The 23,954-nt window shown below is 43.6% G+C and overlaps 1 protein-coding gene across 1 annotated transcript in view; it reads left to right on the forward strand.

Moving 5' to 3' along the window:
- The window catches only part of ahr2 (aryl hydrocarbon receptor 2), a 119,496-nt gene that overhangs the window by 85,263 nt on the left and 10,279 nt on the right, over nt 1–23,954 (forward strand). The window contains exons 5-7 of the mRNA XM_060911906.1: nt 17,134–17,254; nt 18,300–18,436; nt 18,553–18,755. Of these exons, the coding sequence (XP_060767889.1) occupies nt 17,134–17,254; nt 18,300–18,436; nt 18,553–18,755 (461 nt within the window). The remainder of the gene's footprint in view (nt 1–17,133; nt 17,255–18,299; nt 18,437–18,552; nt 18,756–23,954) is intronic.

A 23,954-nucleotide genomic window follows, 5' to 3' on the forward strand; every position in this document is an offset into this window, starting at 1 on the left:
AAGTGTTGGAGTTTAAAAGAAAAATATTTTAAATATTTACAAGCATGTAGGGGGTGAGGTTTAGGGTTACTGATCACCAATAAAAAACAATTTTATTATCATCCATTAACGAGAATAATCTTTCGTTTGCACACCAGTTCTTTTTGAAGGTTTCTGTATTACCGGTGATTTTATGGAATTCATGTTCTCGTCCTCTGCGTGATTCTCTCAGGGCTTTAAACAAGTTTACAGTGTTCGTGTCTTTTTCCTTCAGTCTTCAGTCTGTGAGATTTCCAAATGGCTGATTTCCAAAGTACAGCACTCTCGGCGTTAGCTGGAATATTTACTTCCTGGAAGAAACATAGTTTTTTATCCCCCGCTGGCTGAAAGGCCCGAAGGGGTATTATGTCGTGGCGATGTCCGTCCGTTCATCTGTCCGTCCCGGAAAGACTACTCACCTTCTGAAATCAACTCCTCTCACAATTTTTGGAGTAATTTCACAAAATGTGACAGGATTCTTTGTTATATGTCGGTAATACGCATATTATAATTTTGTTAAATTTGGTCACGTTTTACCAGAGTTCTGGCCCAGTTGCCAGCGGGGGATATTGTGCTAGCACTCTTGTGAAAAAGGCACTCCAAGATTGTTGATGGTTCTCTCCAGTGTGTTAAAAAGAGGGTCCGATGTGCAGCAGCCACTGAAGCAGTGGAACACAGAGTCCGGTGATCCACGGAATCTGCAGTAGGGAGAGTCGGTGAGGTGGCACTGGAAGGGGGAAGTGTTTGTTGGTATCGCAGAGTGAAGAACCCACCACTGCAGATCTCCAGATGGCTTTGGTTCAGGGCTCTTGCACAGCACCCTCCATGCAGTGGGCTGGGACGCAGGTACGGGGAGATGTGCTCTCCGTTTAATGTCTGCCCGGTCTGTGAGTTCTCCTGAGAGTCCGTCTTTAACACAGGAGTTGTACAGTCGGTTTTTCGTTGCAGTTGAGAAAGGGATGTTTTCCACTCTGATGATGAGAGGAGTTGACCTGTTGTGGTGTTGTCATCTGGAGCTTCACCAGGAGGTGTGTACAATTCTGGGAAGGACATTTGCACCGAACCTCCAGTTCTGCAGTTATTTACGTGGGTCTGTAGAGGTGTGGAGAACCTGATTCTCGCTTGTCCTGGTCAGTGAGGTCTCTCATCTTGGCCACTCGTGCTGAAATAAAAGCCGTGATCTCACTTCTGGACACAGTTTATTCAGGGAACTAGGAGTTATAAAAGAGTAGTTCTTCCAGACCTCAGGGGTGATAGCGTTCCGGCGCCGCGCCGGATTTCCGGCGTACCGTGGCTGGGGAAAAAAAAAAAAAATCTAGTTCGCCCATTGTCCTGTGTCATTCTTAGATGCGCAGATAGACAGTAAAGGGAATTCGCAGAAAAGAAGCAGTAAAGGGTGGGTGAAATGTTTTTGTTCATCCCATACTGTGTTGTACATCATATTTATTATTGTGACTTTTCAGTTCAGTGGTGCATATTTTGCAATTCAATTTGTTAAAGAAAAATGAACATCTGTCCTTTTCATGTCCTTTAGTTAATGGCTACCAATCAATTCCTAGTGTATAATTCCCTTTGATGTAGTATTATAGCCACTTACTGACCTATCTTGGTATTGCTGTAGAATCTGTATAGCATTTACCTCCAGAGATTGTGCTAAGATGGACTAATGTCAATCTAAACGCTGAACACATTGAAACGAAAATGGTACGTGTTTTCTTGAATAGTACTGGGGTCATAATGCATACCATATGAAAATATCTAAAAAGAGCCACTTGGCAATAATGATGGATAAGGATTATACACAGGCTGTTTATTTTATATACCTGGGCCAACAAGTTAAGTGTTTAAAGTGTGTCGCGCATATAGGACCCCCACCCCTATTCACCTCTGGGGCAAGGAAAAAAGTTCAGGCTCAGGAATTTTTTCCACTATCAACGCTGAGACCTTTATGGTCTTTCCGGTACACTTGAAGCTGAACCCAGGCTTTGAAAACAGTTCTGTAGAAGTGTTTGGTGGGTTCAGTCTTTGTGGCATTGTTGAACATTAAAAAGATCTGTCTGTCGAGCCCCATTCTGCCTGCAGTCCCGAGTCCTGCGTGCCCCAGACTCACCCACGGCACAGAGTTGGGACAGTACAGCATCTTCTGACCTATTTGCAGCCTCATGGCCTTCACCTTAGAGGGAAAGTGGATCAGGTTCCTCACACACTGGTAAACTCAGCGCACCAGGAGGCAGCCGGTGGTGTCCGCTCCAGACAAAGAACGCTTCTGGAGTTGGTGTAGGAGTTCTGGAGGTGGATCCAGTACCATCAGACAGCACTAAGGTGGCCAAGTTGTTCACCACTAGAATCCTTCGCCTGTAGGACAGCTGTGGTTTGAATCTATCTCCATCTGTTTAGTTTTCCTAGCACTTTTTCTGCTATTCCATTGCAATTCTTTTGCGTGTACCCGTCTGTACCCAAGAAGATTCAGTGTATCCTCAGTCCTTCCTTGTTTCATGAGCACTGCTGTGGGGTGTGAGGTCGATTCTCCTGCTGCCATTGATCTAGAAGCAAGATGTCAGTTTTGTTCATCATCGTGCAGATGATGCTCTCTGGAAGACATCGAGGCTTGGACACAGGTGACTGATGTCTTCTCCGGATCTTATTACCGCTGTCACATCATCAGCAGATACCGTCAGCTTGATTGTTGTCATGTCAGATAGATAGGTCAGGGCTTAATACTGAGAATTTTTGCAGGTTCTGTCACAGGGGTCTTAATAGGGGTTTGATGGAGAGTGAGTACAGCAGACCAGACAGAACCTGCAACCTTGTGGAAATGTGGAATGTCTCTGAGCGCCGGAAAAGTTCGTGTTAGTGTTGCGTTTGTTTTCAGTACGCTGTACACATCAGTGTAAAATGGCTTAATCCATAAGCTGAGATGTTCTCCAATGCAAAAGGCTTTTAATGTCTTTAAAAGATAGCCGTGGTCCACTCTGTCAAATGCTTTTTCTTGATCCAGTGACACAATTCTGACATATGGCTTGGTGAGGTGCAGCAGGTCCTGCACTCCAGGGCTCGACATTAAGGACTGCCCGATTGCCCGGGGCAAGTGAAACATGCATTCAGGCAAGTGGGAAATGTCCCCGACATGCCCAACCGGGCAATGAGCGTATATTACAAACTAGTGCCACAAAAATGAGGCTTTTTGATCTTTTATTTCAGTTCCTAAAAGCGTCCCTCACTACGTATCCGCCATTCTGTCTTGGCTGTTTTCTTAGTCTCGGTTTCATTTACTGCTTTGCAAGTTATTTTATATCCCCCCGCTGGTGTAGTATGGTACGCGTACTGTTTATAGACCCCTTGTGCATGACGTCATGCATCACGTGATAATTACAGCTGGGGTCAGACAGACACCGTCTTTCATGCGAGCAGCTTAATCTGTCTACAATATGGTTAATTTTTGCTTCTTCAAACAGAGAAATCGATAAACGGCATCACCGTCTCCCTGCTGTGAAGAAAAATGTTAACAAATAGAAGCAAATGCTTCAAGAACAACGAGGAAATGAGCGGTTAAAGAACACGAGGAGGAGCTCAGCCTGAAAACTCCAGAGAAGGTCACGATTGTATTTAAAATGTATTTTACAAAAACAGAAAGTCGGAAGTGAGGATGGAAGAGTTTGCTTAAGAATCTCGTTTTATTTTTTTCTGCTCGCATTCGAGTCAGCGCCTTCATGAAAGTGTTTGATTTTCTTACAGGTGAAGCCACTTCTTTATTCGACACAGAAAACCCAGATTTGTTTCAAACAACTCGGGCATAAAAACTCAAAAGGAGCGACACGCGCGATAAATCCTGAAAGAACAGAACAGATGAAGAGCAAAGAGAGCTGGAGCTTTGTTTCTGTTTCCAGAGGAACACAGTCCTGTGCAAAATATTCATATATCAGATTTTTTTGTCATATCATCCACCTCCTAGGTTCAAAAAAAAAAAAAAACGTGCTGCTTCATGACAGACGCTGCACTGATTCAGTTACAGGTTGCCAGGTCTGGATAAAACACCCACAACCTACACACTAAACAATAATTTTAAACTCAAGCATTATCCTGTCTGTCATGATGCAGCATGGATTTTTTTTTTTTTTTTTTGAACCTAGAGGTGGATGATATGACAAAAAAACCCAATATATAAATATTCTCAAACACAGTACTGTTCAAAAGTCTTGGCACCCTATTGTTTTCTTCATAGAAACTTTGTTATAGATTTCTATTTTATGATTTCTACATTATGGAGTAATGAACCTACAGTCTGACAGAGTTCTACACAAACATGCTGAACTTTACAACAGCTGCATGCAGGTGAAATGGAAATAAATCGACTAAGGCAGGAAAATCTATTTTGGATAAAATTGTTATTGTCCGTTACAAGTAAAAAGGCCCTGTGATGACCTGGCGACTTGTCCAGGGTGTACCCCGCCTTTCGCCCGTAGTCAGCTGGGATAGGCTCCAGCTTGCCTGCGACCCTGTAGACCAGGATAAAGCGGCTAGAGATAATGAGATGAGATGAGATGAGATGAGATGAGATGAGACAAGTAAAAAGTAACCAATAACCAAACTTAATAATAAACTTAATCAATAACCAAACTTCAACTCAATGTCTGATCTTCATTTTATGTTGCAATTCACAACTATTCTATGGTTTTCCTAAAAAAAAAAAAGTAGTACTCGCTAAATAGGGGGCAAGTGATAATATTGGGAGGGCAAGTGGAAATTAACCCCCGTCAAGCCCTGCACTCGGAAGGTTATCCATGGATTAAAGTTTTCCGTCGTGTGACAGATTTCCGTCAGCTGAACTCTCCCAAGGCCAAATGTGAGGTCGGTGCTGATCCGAGGAGAATTAAAATGACGGGTGGTTGGGTAGAGATTGGGTTATAACACTGATGTGTTGCAACACCATCAACTATCAGCAGGGTTTATTTAACTTTTTTGTTTTTGAGCCATGCTTTGTGTCGTTCATTTCCTATGTTTGATCATGTTTAAACGTTCGCTGTCTACGGTGCGGCATTAAAAAAACATGCGCTGTCAAAATTGGCAAAATACATTCCCATGTGCTCGGCGTGCTTGTGTCTGACCATTTCTGTTTTGTATTAAATTAAATCTTGCCAAAATGACTTAGTTCAGACCTGGACATATAGAAATAGAGCATGTTAAAAAAAAACAAAAAAATAAAGCCCCGGAAAGCCGCTCCTCTGCTTCAGCCAGACTTGAAGACCCGACAGTGCAATGCTTGCAGACTGTCAGAAGTAATTAGACCTAAATTTATAGCTAACAAATCAGCAGACGCCCCAACAATTATTATTTTCGTTAGGCCAGTGTGTAAGGTATGTTAGAACCGTGCCTTATAGCCTACGTTATATCACAATTTAAAGGACGTTTGAGGAGTTGGAGGCTGCGAGCGCAATGATGTTACGACATGCGCTAAACTTTATTCCCTGAAAATCATACACCAGCGTTCAGTGCCCCAAACAGCCAAAATGTCTAGAAGACTACGGTTAAATAATAATCATAGCCTACTAAGTTAAATTACGTCAAAACATCTGTTTCTGGCCGATGAAATGATGGAGGAAAATGAGAACGAACGCAAAGTAGATAGCAGCCAACTTCACGCGATCTTTTAGGGAACTTAACACTCGTGTTGGCCACAATATTTCTCTTAATAAAATCTTGAATTGTTTTTGAAGTCGTATTCAACACAAAGTAAGGTCAAATTATAATTTTAATTTTAGTTTAAGCGAAGATCCAAACTTTTTTCTATATTGACGTTGAGCACAGAGGAGCATGTCATTCTGCTTTCGGTTTCGGCAGCATGGATGCGCTTTACATGAAAGAAGGCACTGATGTGTCTGCCATCGATAAAGGTGTAAAAAACAAGTGGAGGTGGGCTTGGCTGTACGAAATAGGTGAAAACGGAAAGCCATTTACCGTATTTTCTGGACTATAGAGCGCACCTGTATATAAGCCGCATCCGCTCTATTTTTAAAAAAAAATTTTAAAAAAGATATACAAGCCGCACCGGGCTATAAGCCGCAGATATCTATGTTGAAAAATTAGATATTTACTGCATGTACAGAACGATTTTGTACTGTAAATGTACATGTATGTACCTGAACAGATTCTTTCCGAACAGTGCCTTTTAACACGGCAGCAACTTTGCTGATTAAAACGGAACAGAACCAAGAGAAAATAACCGGTATTTATTTACCTTCATTTCTCCTGTGTTTGAAACCACAAGTCACTTTAATCATCTTCGCTGGATTTGAAAATAATTACCAGTTAGTAATTTGTCGTGCGTGTTCTATCTGCTAAAGATCTGCTAATTCTTCTTTGCATTGATTTTTCGTCTATCTTATTTTTGATTCTACTTCCGGTTAGAGCGCCCCTAGCGGTGGAAGAAAAATCCACAGAATAGCCGCACCTTTGTATAAGCCGCATGGTTCAAAACCTAGGAAAAAAGTAGCGGCTTATAGTCCAGAAAATACGGTAGTTCATGGTGCAAAAAACTAAACATTCCAGGCGCTTGCATTTGTGTGGTTTGCCACAAAAAAAATAATATACGGAAGCAATGGAAAGAAAGTGCAATAAATTGAATATATTAATCCATTAATTAATTGATAATAAAGTTATCAGCTCTAAGTTAACCATTCTCAGAATTGAATCGAAATCCACCCATAAAAACCCCCCCCCCCCCCCCCCCCCCGTAGAATTTCATCGAAATCCACCCATAACCCCCCCCCACCCTCGTAAATTTTCAGTCAAATAATTTTTGTTTTGCTTTAATCCATGGATTATCAAAAATCAAACATTCTGGGATGTGATATGATTGGTCTCCATAGACTCCTGACACAGGACGCCTGTGCTTTATAAAGCTGAGGTCACCTTTTCGGGCAGTAGAGTGAGTCCAGCTCTCCTGAAGCTGAGGGGTAGAACTTTTAGATTCTGTGCATTTCAGTATGACAGAGTTCGGGTCTGGTCCAATGAGAGACCAGAAGGTTCTATAGAACTCAGAGGTCGATCCATCCAGCCTTAGTGACTTTGTTTGACTGCTCTTGAGTGGCTGCACTGAGTTCTTTGAATGAGAGTGGTTTCTCAAGTTCTTTTCTCTCACCCTCACTTACCTGTGGTACTCCATGTAGAAGTTCCTCTGTGGCTTTCGGATCACATGGCTGGCTGTTGTATAGATCGTCACAGAAAGACAGCGTTTGTGTAATGATTGTGGGATGAATATAAGTAGTATAATAATAAAATCTGCCTCTGATGAAACTCTGGGCGTAAAATCGACCAAGTCCGGCTGCACAGATCTCTTCAGGTGTGAATTTTAACCAGGTGTACCGTGTAGCTGTGGGTCGAGTTTCCCTCCAGACGTCTACGAAGCTGTGGTGTGGTTTTGTACGATGGTACTGAGTGTTTCTGCTGAGCGAGGATGAGACTCACTGTGGTTCAAAGCGCAGTTAAAATCACCTCGAAAACAATTCTTCTTTCTGGGGGAATGTCTGAGAAGGCTTTATCCAAACAGTTAGAGAACTGAACGCGGTCTGTACCTCCACTGGGAGTGTAGATGTTAATGAGAGATTGTGGAGATCGATGTCTACTCTTTCCATCCATCCAGATATACAGTGGTGCTTGAAAGTTTGTGAACCCTTTAGAATTTTCTATATTTCTGCATAAATATGACCTAAACCATCATCAGATTTTCACACAAGTCCTAAAAGTAGATAAAGAGAACCCAGTTAAACAAATGAGACAAAATATTATACTTGGTCATTTATTTATTGAGGAAAATGATCCAATATTACAGATCTGTGAGTGGCAAAAGTATGTGAACCTCTCGGATTAGCAGTTAATTTGAAGGTGAAATTAGAGTCAGGTGTTTTCAATCAATGGGATGACAATCAGGTGTGAGTGGGCACCCTGTTTTATTTAAAGAACAGGGATCTATCAAAGTCTGATCTTCACAACACGTTTGTGGAAGTGTATCATGGCACGAACAAAGGAGATTTCTGAGGACTTCAGAAAAAGCGTTGTTGATGCTCATCAGGCTGGAAAAGGTTACAAAACCATCTCTAAAGAGTTTGGACTCCACCAATCCACAGTCAGACAGATTGTGTACAAATGGAGGAAATTCAAGACCATTGTTACCCTCTCCAGGAGTGGTCGACCAACAAAGATCACTCCAAGAGCAAGGCGTGTAATAGTCGGCGAGGTTACAAAGGACCGCAGGGTAACTTCTAAGCAACTGAAGGCCTCTCTCACACTGGCTAATGTAAATGTTCATGAGTCCACCATCAGGAGAACACTGAACAACAATGGTGTGCATGACAGGGTTGCAAGGAGAAAGCCACTGCTCTCCAAAAAGAACATTGCTGCTCATCTGCAGTTTGCTAAAGATCACATGAACAAGCCAGAAGGCTATTGGAAAAATGTTTTGTGGATGGATGAGACCAAAATAGAACTTTTTGGTTTAAATGAGAAGTGTTGTGTTTGGAGAAAGGAAAACACTGCATTCCAGCATAAGAACCGTATCCCATCTCTGAAACATGGTGGTGGTAGTATCATGGTTTGGGCCTGTTTTGCTGCATCTGGGCCAGGACGGCTTGCCATCATTGATGGAACAATGAATTCTGAATTATACCAGCGAATTCTAAAGGAAAATGTCAGGACATCTGTCCATGAACTGAATCTCAAGAGAAGGTGGGTCATGCAGCAAGACAACGACCCTAAGCACACAAGTCGTTCTACCAAAGAATGGTTAAAGAAGAATAAAGTTAATGTTTTGGAATGGCCAAGTCAAAGTCCTGACCTTAATCCAATGGAAATGTTGTGGAAGGACCTGAAGCGAGCAGTTCATGTGAGGAAACCCACCAACATCCCAGAGTTGAAGCTGTTCTGTACGGAGGAACGGGCTAAAATTCCTCCAAGCCGGTGTGCAGGACTGATCAACAGTTACCGCAAACCTTTAGTTGCAGTTATTGCTGCACAAGGGGGTCACACCAGATACTGAAAGCAAAGGTTCACATACTTTTGCCACTCACAGATATGTAATATTGGATCATTTTCCTCAATAAATAAATGACCAAGTATAATATTTTTGTCTCATTTGTTTAACTGGGTTCTCTTTATCTACTTTTAGGACTTGTGTGAAAATCTGATGATGGTTTAGGTCATATTTATGCAGAAATGTAGAAAATTCTAAAGGGTTCACAAACTTTCAAGCACCACTGTGATTTCTCCTGTGTTTCTTGGCTGCCGTTGGATATCTGTAGACAGTAGTACGGTGACCCCAGTGTCCATATTGGAGCCATGGCTGAGAAAACACTGACCTCTCCACTCACTCAGCCACTGTGTTCGATTGTATTGTATCTGTGTGCATTTCTTGTAGAAAAATGATGTTTCGGGTTTTTTATTGGCAGGAACCTGAACAGGCTGAACCACGTCTCAGCACTACAGCATCCGTTTATGTTCAGCAAGCTGATGTTTAGAGATGCCATGCTGCTGAGTAGAGAAAAGCACGAACGAATATATCATGATTCTTTTTGTTTTGTTTTTTCACGGTGTCTCTTCTTTTTGGACTTGTGTTGGATCGTGGTTTTCACTTTTGGCACAAGTTTCTTCTGGTGATTATGGTTTCTGTTTGTCGAGTTCTCCGAGAGCAGCATGCTGCATTGCTGTGTAACAGAACTGATGAAAACAATGGGGGGGGGTTCCCATCTCAGAGGAATCAGTGTCTTCATCAGAACCATGTTCTCTCTCGTCGTATCGGTTCTCTGACCCATGATCACGCTGTGAGTTTTCTACAGCCGTCTCAGAGCAGATTCCCTGTGTGTCCTCCTCTGACTCGGCTTCAGGCAGCGAGCGCTCCTCACTCCGGGCAGGTCTGTCTGAGGTGGGGGGTGGGGGGTGAGGTGGAGGAGTCGTGGCGGTGCTGGTGGTCACCAGGGCTGTGCAGGCTGCACACTCGCTCGGCTGCTCGGTGAAAACAGTGAAAAGTGGAAAACGCTCAGAGACTAGTTCCCAACGCATGCACTCTTGGCCACTGGGGGGTGTTAGGGCCTCTGTATGCTCTTGCGACAAGGCTTTCGCAGATAGCTTTTCGCAGACAGTTGTAATTTATCGTTGAGCGGGGAGTAATAGGCGTGCGCAATGTTATTCACCGCCACAACGCAAGGGGTCGCGAAATCGCTATCCATGCCCAGATTCTGCGATATCTCCCTCCACGAATTATTGGAGTATGCGCTGTCCTTATAATGACTAGAGCTGGAGTCGTATAGATGTACGTACTTCCTCGATCAACCGCTCTTCGTGCTGCTCCATCTTCGCTCGTGTTTTTAAAAATGGCGGTCGTGAAAACAAAACAAACCGGGAAGCGGAAGTGCGTGTACAGCGGATGTAGAGTGGACCAATCAGAGCCCTCTTGTCTGCGAGGCTGTCTGCGGTGGTCACAATTTTTGGGAGGTGCGCACAGAGCGTCTGCGAGGGGGGGGGGGGGGGGGGGCTTCGCAGACGCCATCTGCGACGCCATTTGCGAGGACTGGGTTGTCAGCATAAATTGGCCTTAATGCACAGGGTTCACTTCAGTTTAAAATGTCTTGAATGTAACACCTGCATTCATGCACGCACACACACACATCTTCATGGCAGACTGCAACAATCCAGTCGGACTCGCTCTCCGTGTTGAGTACACTGTTCTCATTCACCCTCATAAGTAGTTTACATTAATAACAAATCACACACACAGAGAGAACAGTGAAAAGGGGGCGTGTCCAGTCCATGGTCCGTAGTTCAGTTTGTGATGTGGTGAAGCTTGATCTCAGTAAATCCTGACCCGAGCAGGACACGATGCTGCTCAGGACACGATGAACACCACATCAACTCCCCCGCCCTCCCCTTTTTTTTTTTTTTTGTAAAACAATAAGCACCAGTTCATCATCACTTGTCAACTCGATCATCACGTGATTGTTTTTGTGGAATACCTGCGTAATCACATCACATTTAATACGAATATTAATGTTGCGTTAAATTCATCAGTAACTTTTTTTTCATGTCCTGCTGCGTGTGTAAAGACCTTAACTCCGAGCAAAAGCCTGAAAATAGACAAAAACAGGATTTAGATATAACAGGCCTAGACATTAAGCATTTACCACTGGTGGCCCATTGGGCCAGTGGAATTGAAAAGTTACTGGCCCAAATGGAAAATGTGGTGGCCTGAATGCGCGCGGTACCCGAACCCCAGCTCCCACAGGGGGCCCTCCCCCGGAAAATTTAGATTTTTCAATTCATATTCGTGCATTCTGGTGCATTTTAAGGTGAAATTAATGAAAATAAGATTATTCATATTTTGCTAACATTATTATATCTTCATTGTTTGTTCACATTGATATTTATTTGCATTTCTTGTTCTATCAATTTCTTAGTTACATTTAAAAATGTCCTTTCTTCTTGTTCTCTGTTCGTTTAACGCATGCTGTTGATTTACTGTTTTACATTAACAATTGTTTGTATAAGTTTTAGAATAAGCTAAGTTTTGCCTCACCATGCAGCTAGCTTGTTTATAGAATAAGCTTTGCCTGTAACCCACCCTGTGTGATGGAGACATGTTTCCCTTTTTTGTCATGGTTTCAACTTTGGCTCATATATTCTCAACATTGTAGATATTGAATTCTCACCACTGTAGATATTCTTATAGAAATAGAAGTACAATGAACTTTTTACATACATCTTTATATAATAGCCACAAGACACACACAGGCCAGTCCCAAGTCTGGATGAAAGGTGAGGGTGGCATACTAACCCTCATCATGCTGGATTTAAATGGGCATTTTTATTGCCCAGGAAGAAGTTTTATTTCTTAATTAATAAAATATCATGAGAATCACTGACAAACCATACATTTCCTGAAAGGGTGGTCTTTGGGGAATAATCTAGTGAGATTTTTGCAAAGCCTTACCTGCTCGGGGGTGATTTATAACCCTAATTACCTGTTAATTAGCTAATTAACAGGTATGCTCAGGTGAGCCAAAAAGGGGTGAAATGTATTTTTTTTAAAATAAGACAAGATATAAACACCAAATTTTCAGGATATGTCCTTGGGGGAACTAGTAGTACATTTTTGCAAATTCAGCTCATTTGCATAAACCGTTGCCATGGCAACAGCAGATACCCTAGCAACTGGGGGTATACTGGGTTTAGCATGGTCTGGTTGTACCAGAGAGGGTCAGAATAGTTATTATTGTTGTAATGAACTAATGTAGACCTAGTTTGGCTATTTTGATAGATTTCATCATCTTTGGATATTTGAATAATATAATATATGGGACCAGATCTGAGTTACCACATTATTTTATCTGTTCTTCTACTTCATTCTTTAATCACTAAAAGTTGATTCACGTGTAGCCATATTTCTTGGCAGTGCATCCTGAAATTGATATTAATATACAAAGTCTGAACGATTTTACACCATCTGAAGCTAAAGCGCGTGTGTTGAAATGCTGTTTTACGATTTGGCGAGTTGTAAACCGAGCGTGACGTCGCGCGCTCTGATTGGCTGCCGAGTTCAAAATGAAGCCGTTCGTTAACACCCGATAGTTAATTTATGCACGATCGTATTTAAACTGGGAGCGTGGAGTTTGAACATATTTCTATTTGAATTTCACCGTTCTGATGGTCTCCTTGCCACAACCGTCTTCGTCTACAAGATGCTATTTTCCCGCCAAAATGACGCTTCCGAACAGCGCCGAACATCTCAGAAGATGCACGAAGACGACACACTCCTGCCACGGAGCGTGACGAAAACAAAGATGGCGGACCTCGTATCGAAAAGGTGCATTTTACGAACAATTTCTTCACAATTCTGGGTAAAATATGAGTAATAAAATTTGTTAATTTGTATCGAAAACGTATTGGCCACTGTTTGGCCAAATTTAGTGGCCCGAACTGGCCCGAAAGACGTAAAAAACACCGCCGGGCCATCGGGCAAGTGCTAGTGTTGAACCCTGTATAAAATAAAAAAAAAATACATGAGCAGGGTCTAAAAATTGAAGAAAGACACGAGGAAAGTCTTACTGAAGACAAAATGAATAAATGAGTAAAATTCAAGAATAATTGAAGAGTCTCAAGAATAAAAATCATTTAAAAAGTTTTTAATTCATGAAAATGAAAGAAAACATGGTCTACAAATATACTGAGATCATAATACAAGCACAAAAACAAGTCTGAAATTTAATAATAATAATAATAATAATAATAGAGAAAAGCCTTAAAATCAAAGAAAATAACGAGTCTCAACAAATTTGAAGGAATCTCTCTAAATCAGTGTAAAAAAAATGAAGGGAGGTCTTTCGCAAAGAAAAAAGGGGAAAGCCTCAGATACAGTGTCTTGCAAAAGTATTCATCCCCCTTGGTGTTTGTCCTGTTTTGTCGCATTACAAGCTGGAATTAAAATGGATTTTTGGAGGGTTAGCACCATTTGATTTACACAACATGCCGACCACTTTAAAGGTGAAAATTGTTGTTTTATTTTGACACAAACAGTAATTAAGATAAAAAAACAGAAATCTGGAGTGTGCAAAAGTATTCACCCCCAAAAGTCAATACTTTTGTAGAGCCACCTTTTGCTGCAATTACAGCTGTGAGTCTCTTGAGTTGTGTCTCGATTAGCTTAGCACATCTGGCCACTGGGATTTTTGCCCATTCCTCAAGGCAAAACTGCTCCAACTCCTTCAAGTTAGATGGGTTGCGTTGGTGTACAGCAATCTTCAAGTTATGCCACAGATTCTCAATTGGATTGAGGTCTGGGCTTTGACTCGGCCATTCCAAGACATTTAAATGTTTCCCTTTAAACCACTCCAGTGTAGCTTTAGCAGTATGTTTAGGGTTATTGTCCTGCTGGAACGTGAACCTTCATCCCAGACTCAAACCTCTGGCTGACTCAAACAGGTTTTCCTCCAGAATTGCTCTGTATTTAGTGCCATCCATCTTTCCTTCAGTCCTGACCAGCTTTCCTGTCCTTGCAGATGAAAAACATCCCCACAGCATGATGCTGCCACCACCATGCTTCACTGTAGGAATGGTGTTCTCAGGGTGTTGGGTTTGCGCCACACATGGCGTTTCCCATGATGGCCAAAAAGTTCAATTATAGTCTCATTTGACCAGAGAATCTTCTTCCATGTGTTTAGGGAGTCTGACACATGCTGTTGGGCAAACTCTAAACATGATTATTATTAGTATTTTTTTTAAAGCAATGACTTTTTTCTGGCCACTCTTCCATAAAGCCCCGCCCACTCTGTGGAGTGTACGGCTAAAGTGGTCCTATGGACAGATACTCCCATCTCCGCTGTGGATCTTTGCAGCTCCTTCAGTGTTCTCTTTGGTGTCTTTGTTGCATCTCTGATTAATGCCCTCCTTGTCCGGTCTGAGAGTTTTGGTGGGCGGGGCCTTCTCTTGTCAGGTTTGTAGTGGTGCCATATTCTTTCCATTTTGCTATAATGGATTTAATGGAGCTCCGTGGGATATTCAAAGTTTGTGATATTTTTTATAACCCAACCCTGATCTATACTTCTCCACAACTTTGTCTCTGACCTGTTTGGAGGCTCCTTGGTTCTCACGTTGCTTGTTTAGTAGTGTTGCAGAGTCAGGGTCCTTCCAGAACAGGCTGATTTATACAGACATCATGTGACAGATCATGTGACACTTTGGTTTCACACAGGTGGATCTTAATCAAATAATTGTGTGACTTATGAAGTGAATTGGTTGGAGCAGCTCTTATTTAGGGGTTTCACATGAAAGGGGCTGAATACTTATGCACACTCCAGATTCTTTTTTTTTCATCTTAATTATTGTTTGTGTCGCAACAAAATAGCAATTTGCACCTTTAAAGTGGTCGGCATGTTGTGTAAATCAAATGGTGCTAACCCTCCAAAAATCCATTTTACATGAGTGCAAGTTTTCCGGCATGTGCCGCAAGCTCCGTTTTTTTCGGTTTGAAAAAGTCATTTTTCCAAATCATGAAAATCCGTTAAGATTTTTTTTTTGGGGGGTGGCCCTCTCACTGTCTCACTCTCATAGGGCCAATGATTTTCCGCGATCGTGGAAAATGGATGGAAATTACGGAATTTTTATAGTGAAACATTGCTCGCGTGTCAAAGTGTAACTTCCGCAGAAGGCTTCTGCGTAGCTGCCGCTAACACCCAAGCAGACATGCCTTTCCGGTCAAGGCAGCTTTGTCGGTGATTGTGATTGGCTTGTGGCACACTTAGCCAGCCAATGAGCTGCTTGTTTACAGATTTGCTCCCCTCGTCGCAACCAGAATGGCGACCGCGAAAAAGAAACGAATGCTCTGGTGGCCAAGGACGCCATTTGGTTGCCAGTGGCGAGTGTGGACGTTGAGTGCTCCTTTTCCATATATAAACATCTTCCAAATGACAAAAGATTCAGTCTCACGGAGACCAACACTAAACAACTTATGATGCTCGATCATAATGGCGATCTCGAGCAGCGTTTCTCGGTACTCTGAGAGCGCACAATGATTGATCTGCAAGGAATATTCAGGACTGTCATTACAATCAAAGTTAAACTATTCTCGTCTGTTTGAGAGTGCGTTCTGTGTTCTGTTAGGAAACACTGTTTCACGAGTTTGTGGTGGACTAGAAAAGATGGATAGAGTAATATTTTTAAACAGTCAGTTATGAGTATTGTCATTACAGGCTCAGTAAGTATTACTGAATATTAATTTATCCCTATTAATTTATCAGTACTCTCAATATTATATTGAGAGATTATATATGCTATTATATTGCATATATTATATATGAGATGGGTTTTTAGTTAACGGTGATCTTAGTTTCTTGATTTATCTGTTATCAGTAGGTCAAGTAAAATATTTTGAGTTGTCTCAATCTGTGATACCACTTTCATTTTTTTTATTAATGCAATTTATCAGCTTACTGTCAATGTAATTGTTGTATTATATATTTTTTTCATGAATGACTTCATCATGCAAAGGACCATTTGTGTCTAGAGATGCAATACTTTGAAACCCAAGTAAAATTATGCCAGCCAGAATTACTAAATTGGAGCCAAACAGAACAATTTTGAACTGAAATTGTGAAACGGAATTTTTCATTGTCCGAAATGGAAAAAGCCAGATTTTGAAACGGAAAATCATTGGCTCTGCTCTGAGCGTATTACCAGGTTACCACGGTACAGTCTCTGCACGAGACAAATCTTTTCATCCCGTCTTCGCCACAAGCCTCATTCAGTTTATACGCCGCTCACCGACGAGCGGTCCTGACCAGCCCGTTGTTTCACGGTGTTATACATGTGTGATATCATGCTTCACGCACGTAGCACGTTGTTCGAGCAAATCAGCACAGCTATTCCAGTGTATATATTGTAAAAAAGGTATCACAGCAAAAGCATATTAAAAATGGTTGTTTCAACATTTAAATTAGTAGTTGCTAGATGTTTTGAAATATCAAGCCTTGTACTTGAAATATTATTTCAGATGAAATGTATTAAACATTTGATGTGAATATGCAAATCATATAACTATTAATATTATAAATGTTTGCATGAGATTGCATGAGAAACAACCATTTTAACTGGTAATTTAAATTTTTTTTCAAGCCCTATGGGGGGCTCACCTCCCTCTGACCTTGTCAGACTTTTCAGGTTTTTGAAAATTTTATACTTGCACCCATGATTTTAATTCCAGCTTGGAATGCAACAAAACAGGACAAACACCAAGGGGGATGAATACTTTTGCAAGGCACTGTATTTGTGTTTTAAAAAAAAAGAAAAGTGAAGAAGTTTTAAGACACTGAAACAGGAAGTCCAAAGCAAATTGAATCCAAGGGCCTCAAACTAAACAGAGCGCAGAGCAGGGAGACAGGTGAGAGAGGGAGACAGGTGAGAGAGGGAGACAGGTGAAAGTGTGTTCATAGGGCGGACCATTAGAGGGAGCCGCTGTATCACAGATTAACATTGACAATGTGAAGATTATTTCCTGCACACGAAGATATTGAACTTTGTGTTGTAGTAAAACATCTGACAAAGTTGTGTGTGTGTGTGTGTGTGTGTGCGCGCGCGCAGTCGGATGTGGTGCACCAGAGTGTGTTCGAGCTGATCCATACTGATGACCGTGCCGTGTTCAGGAGACAGCTGCACTTCGCCCTGAAACCCGCACAGGGTGATCTCGCTGACAATGCTGATGGTGGGTAACACACACACACACACACCCCTTACTACCCGCCACTGACATAATTATTAACGCAGATCATGAATTCTCTGTTGCACCTAAATCTAACTCTAACCTTAAACTTTAGTAACCAAAAGAAACCTTTACTTTTTGTTTGTATTTTCTTTCATTAAACTTGCATTAAAAATATTCCAGTGGGACTCAGCTACAGTCCCCAAAACATCAAAACACCCTCTCTCTCTCTCTCTCTCTCTCTCTCTCTCTCTCTGTCTGTCTCTCTCTCTCATATCCCTGTACTTGTGGGGACATTCTTTACAATCCAAGACAAAAAACATGTATGAACCTGTTTCTTGATAAACTTGCATGGTGTGATGAGGCTCAGCCACAAGGGGGCGACATTGTGCCCATCTGATCAACAGACCTGTGAGTGCGTGTTCGTGTTAATGCTATATAACGGCACATGCTAATCATCGAGAAGTCGTGTTTACTACAGATGGAGCTATTTATCAGCTCAGTGAGCATGAATACTGACAAACAAGGCCCACAACGCTGTGTGTGTGTGTGGGAGAGCCGTTAGCGTGTCTGGCTGTCATTACTGAACCCGTCTGGAATGTACGCAGAGGAACGGGTGTGTGTGCAGGTCAGCGGTTCATTCATACACATAAATAAACATGTTAACACCCGTGACGTCATCAGTGTTGTACTGTATTCACTTCAATACATGTTTAGATTTCTTTGTTTTTATCCAGAATGACTTACAGACAGGAAATAATCACTTCCAGGCACACAACTGAGCTGGGGTTCAAACTCACAACATTCTGGTCACAAATGCAGGACTTGAAAATGCCACTGAAAACAAAATTGGTGCAGTTCTTTTTCTTTTTTTTTTGCACCTGCCCATTAGTGTTATGGAAATCAATATGATACTGTCTCAAAAAAATGTTTTGAATATATTCTCTGGCTAACCACTTCTGTGGAAAAATAATCAAAGTAAAAAAGAAATAAATAATGTTATCCATTTTTATAATAATGCATATCACTGTGCATCTTTTCTCGGTAGGCCTCCAGAAGAAGAGCGACGTCACCACTATCATAAATTACAGCCCTCAACATCTCCCACCAGAGAACTCGTCCTTCCTGGAGAGGAGCTTCTGCTGCCGCTTTCGCTGCCTCCTTGACAACTCCTCTGGCTTCCTGGTAAACACACACACATTAATTCATACACACATACAGTTGTGGTTTGGGTCCAGAAGTCAGGACCCGCCACCAAGAACAAAAAGTGACCTTGGCTGTGTTTTATTTCCCCACCTCAGGCCCTGAACTTCCATGGTCGACTGAAGTATCTTCACGGCCAAAACAAGATGGCAGAGGATGGCACCATGGTGCATCCTCAGCTGGCTCTTTTTGCCATAGCTACACCCCTCCAGCCACCCTCTATTCTGGAAATTCGGAGCAAGACGCTTATCTTCCAGACCAAACACAAGCTGGACTTTACACCTACTGGCATTGACACCAGGTGACCTCACAGGGTTACAGCTGCAATTAAAGCTCTGTTTTTTAGTGTCACACTAATATAATGCATTGTACTTACAGCAGGGCGAGATCATGCACCCTCTGAATACAGCATATTGACAGAAGGGGAAGCTCATGCACTCTCATAAAATACTATATTGACAGCAGGGTGCGCTCTTGCACTCCAAATACAGTGTATTGACAGCAGGGGGAGATCATGAACCCTCCTAATACAGTATACAGACAGCAGGGGGTGCGCTTTCACCCTCCTAATACAGTATACAGACAGCAGGGGGTGCTCTTTCAACCTAATACAGTATACAGACAGCAGGGGGTGCTCTTGCACTCGCCAAATACAGTATACTGACAGCAGGGGGAGATCATGCACCCTCAGCAGGGTGCGCTCTTTCACCCTTCTAATGCAGCATACAGACAGCAGGGGGTGCTATTTCACCCTTCTAATACAGTATGCTGACAGCAGGGGGTGCTCTTTCACCCTTCTAATACAGCGTACAGACAGCAGAGGGTGCTCTTTCACCCTTCTAATACGGCATACAGACAGCAGGGGGTGCTCTTTGACCCTTCTAATACGGTATGCTGACAGCAGGGGGTGCTCTTTCACCCTTCTAATACAGCATACAGACAGCAGGGGGTGCTCTTTGACCCTTCTAATACGGTATGCTGACAGCAGGGGGTGCTCTTTCACCCTTCTAATACAGCATACAGACAGCAGGGGGTGCTCTTTCACCCTTCTAATACAGCATACAGACAGCAGGGGGTGCGCTTTCACCCTTCTAATACAGCATACAGACAGCAGGGGGTGCTCTTTCACGCTTCTAATACAGTATGCTGACAGCAGGGGGTGCTCTTTCACCCTTCTAATACGGTATGCTGACAGCAGGGGGTGCTCTTTCACCCTTCTAATACAGCGTACAGACAGCAGAGGGTGCTCTTTCACCCTTCTAATACGGCATACAGACAGCAGGGGGTGCTCTTTCACCCTTCTAATACGGTATGCTGACAGCAGGGGGTGCTCTTTCACCCTTCTAATACAGCATACAGACAGCAGGGGGTGCTCTTTCACCCTTCTAATACAGCATACAGACAGCAGGGGGTGCTCTTTCACCCTTCTAATACAGCATACAGACAGCAGGGGGCGATATTCACGTCCACGTATAATCCACGTCAGGTTTGATAATTGGGGTTCCCCCATGCTGTCTCACCTGTCTGGCCTGCTGGCGATATTCAAGGTTAAGTCAAGTCGAGTCAACTTTATTGTCAAATATGCTATACATGCTCGACATACAGCACAGATGAAAGTTCAGTCCTCTCTGACCCACGGTGCAAACAGGCAATGCAATAAATAAAAATAGAATAACTGAAATAAACAATATAAACAGTATAAACACTCTAGATAAGAAATAGACATAGACTAAACACTCATATACACACACACACGCACATACACACACACACACACACACACACTATTGGAGCAAAAGGACATAAAATAAACAGTCAAGGGCACTTGAGATATAGCAGGTAAACATGAAATAAGCAGAATAAACAATAAACTAATAGCTGTTAAGGTGAGGTAGTGTGGAATAGTGCAAATGAGCGAGGTAAAGTGAAATGTGCAGTCCCTGAGTTCAGTGTGCGAATGAATGTTGAGAGTGTGTGTGTGTATGTGTGTGTGTGTGTTGGGGGGGGACTGTGATGGTGACATGATGTCAGATGCTGAAGGGGGGGCAGGGGGGTGTACGGGTAGAATCTGTGGCAGAGGGGGGAGGAGGGGCAGAACAGGGAGGGAGTTGAGCTTCCTGACCGCCTGGTGAAAGAAACTGTTCTTGAGCCTGCTGGTTTTGGCCCGGAGACTCCGCAGTCTCCTCCCTGACGGCAGCAGGCTGAAGAGGCTGTGAGATGGGTGGGTGGGGTCACCTGCAATCGTGATGGCTTTGCGGGTGAGGTGGGAGTTATATCCATAAGAGAAGGGAGAGAGACACCAATGATCCTCTCAGCTGCTCTCACGATGCGCTGCAGAGTCTTGCAGCAGGACACGGTGCAGGCGCCGTACCACACGGTGATGCAGCTGGTCAGGATGTTCTCGATGGTGCCTCTGTAGAATGTGTGCATGATGGGGGCCGGGGCTCTTGCTCTTCTCAGTTTGTGGAGGAAGTACAGACGCTGTTGGGCTTTTTTTGGCCAGTGATGCAGTGTTGTTGCTCCAGGACAGGTCTTCAGAGATGTGCACACCCAGAAACTTGGTGCTGCTCACCCTCTCCACTGCAGCACCGTCGACAGTTAGTGGAGCATGCTGGGTGTGCGCTCACCTGAAGTCCACAACAATCTCCTTCGTCTTCTCCACGTTCAGGCGGAGATTGTTGTCCTTGCACCACATGGCCAAGCGGCTCGCCTCACTCCTGTAGATTGTCTCATCGCCATTGTTGATGAGACCCACCACAGTCGTGTCGTCCGCAAACTTAATGAAGAGGTTGGAGCTGGATGTTGGTGTGCAGTCGTGGGTTAGCAGAGTGAAGAGGAGGGGGCTCAACACACATCCTTGGGGGGGCCCCCTGTGTTCAATGTGATGGTGCTGGAACACCATCACATTGAACATGGGCCCCCCCCCCAAGGATGTTGCATTCTGAGAGCGCTTTTCCCTGACAGATGTTGGAGTGCCAGGACTTTCTGTCAAGGGCAATATCATGCCAGTCTTTGTCAAAGCCAAAAGCCTTCAAGTCGTCTTTTACACAGTCTTTCCAGCGTTTCTTCGGTCGACCCCTTGGCCTTGAACCCTGCACTAGCTAACTGAAGAGAAGTTGCTTCGGCATCCGGGTGTCGTCCATTCTGCATACATGGCCCAACCAGCGGAACCTATTGCCTCGGATGATTGTCTCTATGGTGGTTAATTTTGCACATCTGAGAACCTCAGTGTGCGTGCTGTGATGCCACCACTTGATGTTGAGCAAGCGACATAAGGACCATTGATAGAACACCTCTAAATTGTGGAGCTGCTTGGCAAGTGTCGGCCAGATTTTGCTTCCGTAGAGTAGTGTTGGAAGAACGATGGAATTATACACCTTCACCTTGGTTGAAATGGACATACCGTCCCTGCTCCAGCATCTAGAATCGAGGGAGCGGAAGGCAAACGCAGCACGACTTATCCATTTCCTGATTTCAGGCATTAGGTTGCCGTCATCTGCTAGTTCTCCTCCGAGGTAGGTAAAGCTATGCACTCTTTTCAACTGGAGGTTGTCAAGCAGGATCGGGGGTGGTTCAGAGCACTGAGCATGCATGACTTCCGTTTTGGGCTTACTGATGTTGAGGCCCCACAATTTGCATGAGTCGTGCAATGCTGTGGCTGCATTTTGAAGAGAGTCTTGGGTGGAAGTGCATAGCGCTGCATCGTCAGCATATAGAAAGTCACTAAACCTAGATGCTGTAATGGACTTAGACTTGAGGCAGCGCAGGTTGAACAGCTTGCCGTTCATCTTGTGGCGTATGTCCAGGCCAAAGTCCTGCACTGACTTGTGAGCACGACGAAGAACATAGGAGAAGAACAGGATGAACAGGGTTGGTGCCAAGATACAGTGCATCCCTGCCTCAGACCACTGGTAACCTCGAAGAGGTCTGTTAATTCCCCACTGATGCAGACTTTGGTGTGCATGCCATCATGGAAGCTTCTGATGATGTTAACAATTTTGGGCGTGATGCCGATCTTGAGTAGGATGTTCCACATGAGTGTTCTGTCTACGCTGTTGAAAGCTTTGACAAGGTCAATGAAGATGACATGGAGCTGACGGTTCTGCTCGCGACACTTTTCCAGCATTTGGCATATACAGAACATCATGTCATTTGTTGAGCAGCCACTTCTGAAACTGCATTGTGCCTCAGGAATGTGTGTCTCAATGATGGGCCAGATGCGGTTCAGGATCACACGAGCATACAACTTCCCAATGACTGAGAGAAGCATGATGCCTCTGAAATTGCTGCAGGTGAAACGGCAGTTCTTCTTGAAGAGTGATACAGTGTGTCCGTCTCTAAGGTCTTGTGGCACTTGTTCTTCATCACAAACCATAAGCAGAAGCTTGTGCAGCTCATTCACAACATGCTGCCTTCTGGCTTTAATGGCCTCTGCAGGGATCAAGTCTGGGCCTGGGGCCTTGCCGTTGGAGAGGTGCTGCAGGGCTTCTGTGACCTCGAGGGTTGTTGGTAGTTCTTCAAGGTCAGTGAGGATTTCTTCCTGTGGGATGTCATCCAGGACTGAAAGGTCGACACCATTTGACTGGTTAAGGAGGGTGGCAAAATGTTCTCTCCAGCGAGATAGGATGTTAGCTTTTTCCGTAAGACAATTGCCTTTTACATCGTCGATGCGATTGAGACCGGATGTACATCGCTGAGAAACCAGTTTCACGGCCTTGAAGAAATTCTTGGCATCGTGTCTCTCAGCATATGCTTCCACCTCTCTAGCACGGTCAAGCCACCATTGATTTTGCATTCACCGTAGTTCTCTTTGGCAACTATTCCTCGCTGCTCTGTAGCGTTGACTATTGGTTGGCGAGTTGTTGTGGAGGACTGCCTGGAAGCTTCTGTGCTTCTCTTCCAGTAAGTTCTTGATAGCCTCGTTATTCTCATCAAACCAGACACGGTGGTGCCGCTTTTGCAGCCCTAAGGTCTCCAAGGCTGAGGAATACAGAGTGTCGCGGAGACACCCAGTGGTCCTCGAGACTGGAAGTTGTGATGCTTTCCAACCTGGAAGCTATGGTGTCGCCAAGCTGCTGACTTACTTCTGGTACCTGAAGACGCATGATGTTGAGGTGTTTAGGTCCAGATCGTCGCCAGCTTTGGGTGGATTTGTGGAAGCGGTGCTTCAAGCAAGCGCAGATCATCCTGTGGTCTCTGCATCAGTCACTGCTACGGCCCACACGCATATCTATGAGGTTGCTACGGAAGTGTTGCCGTACAATTATGTAACCTATCATATGACAGCGCTTGGACCTCGGGTGCATCCAGGTACCCTTATGGATGTCCGAATGGGCGAACATTGTGTTGGAGATGGCGAGCCCATAACGGGTGCATAATTCAAGTAGCATGATTCCTTGCTCATTTTCTTCTCCAAGATCAAGAGGGCCAATGACGTCAGGCCATGTTTTAGTATCTCTGCCGACTCTCGTGTTGAAATCACCAAGAAGAAAGAGACAGT

Source organism: Neoarius graeffei, chromosome 27 (assembly GCF_027579695.1).
Source record: "Neoarius graeffei isolate fNeoGra1 chromosome 27, fNeoGra1.pri, whole genome shotgun sequence".
Taxonomy (NCBI): domain Eukaryota; kingdom Metazoa; phylum Chordata; class Actinopteri; order Siluriformes; family Ariidae; genus Neoarius; species Neoarius graeffei.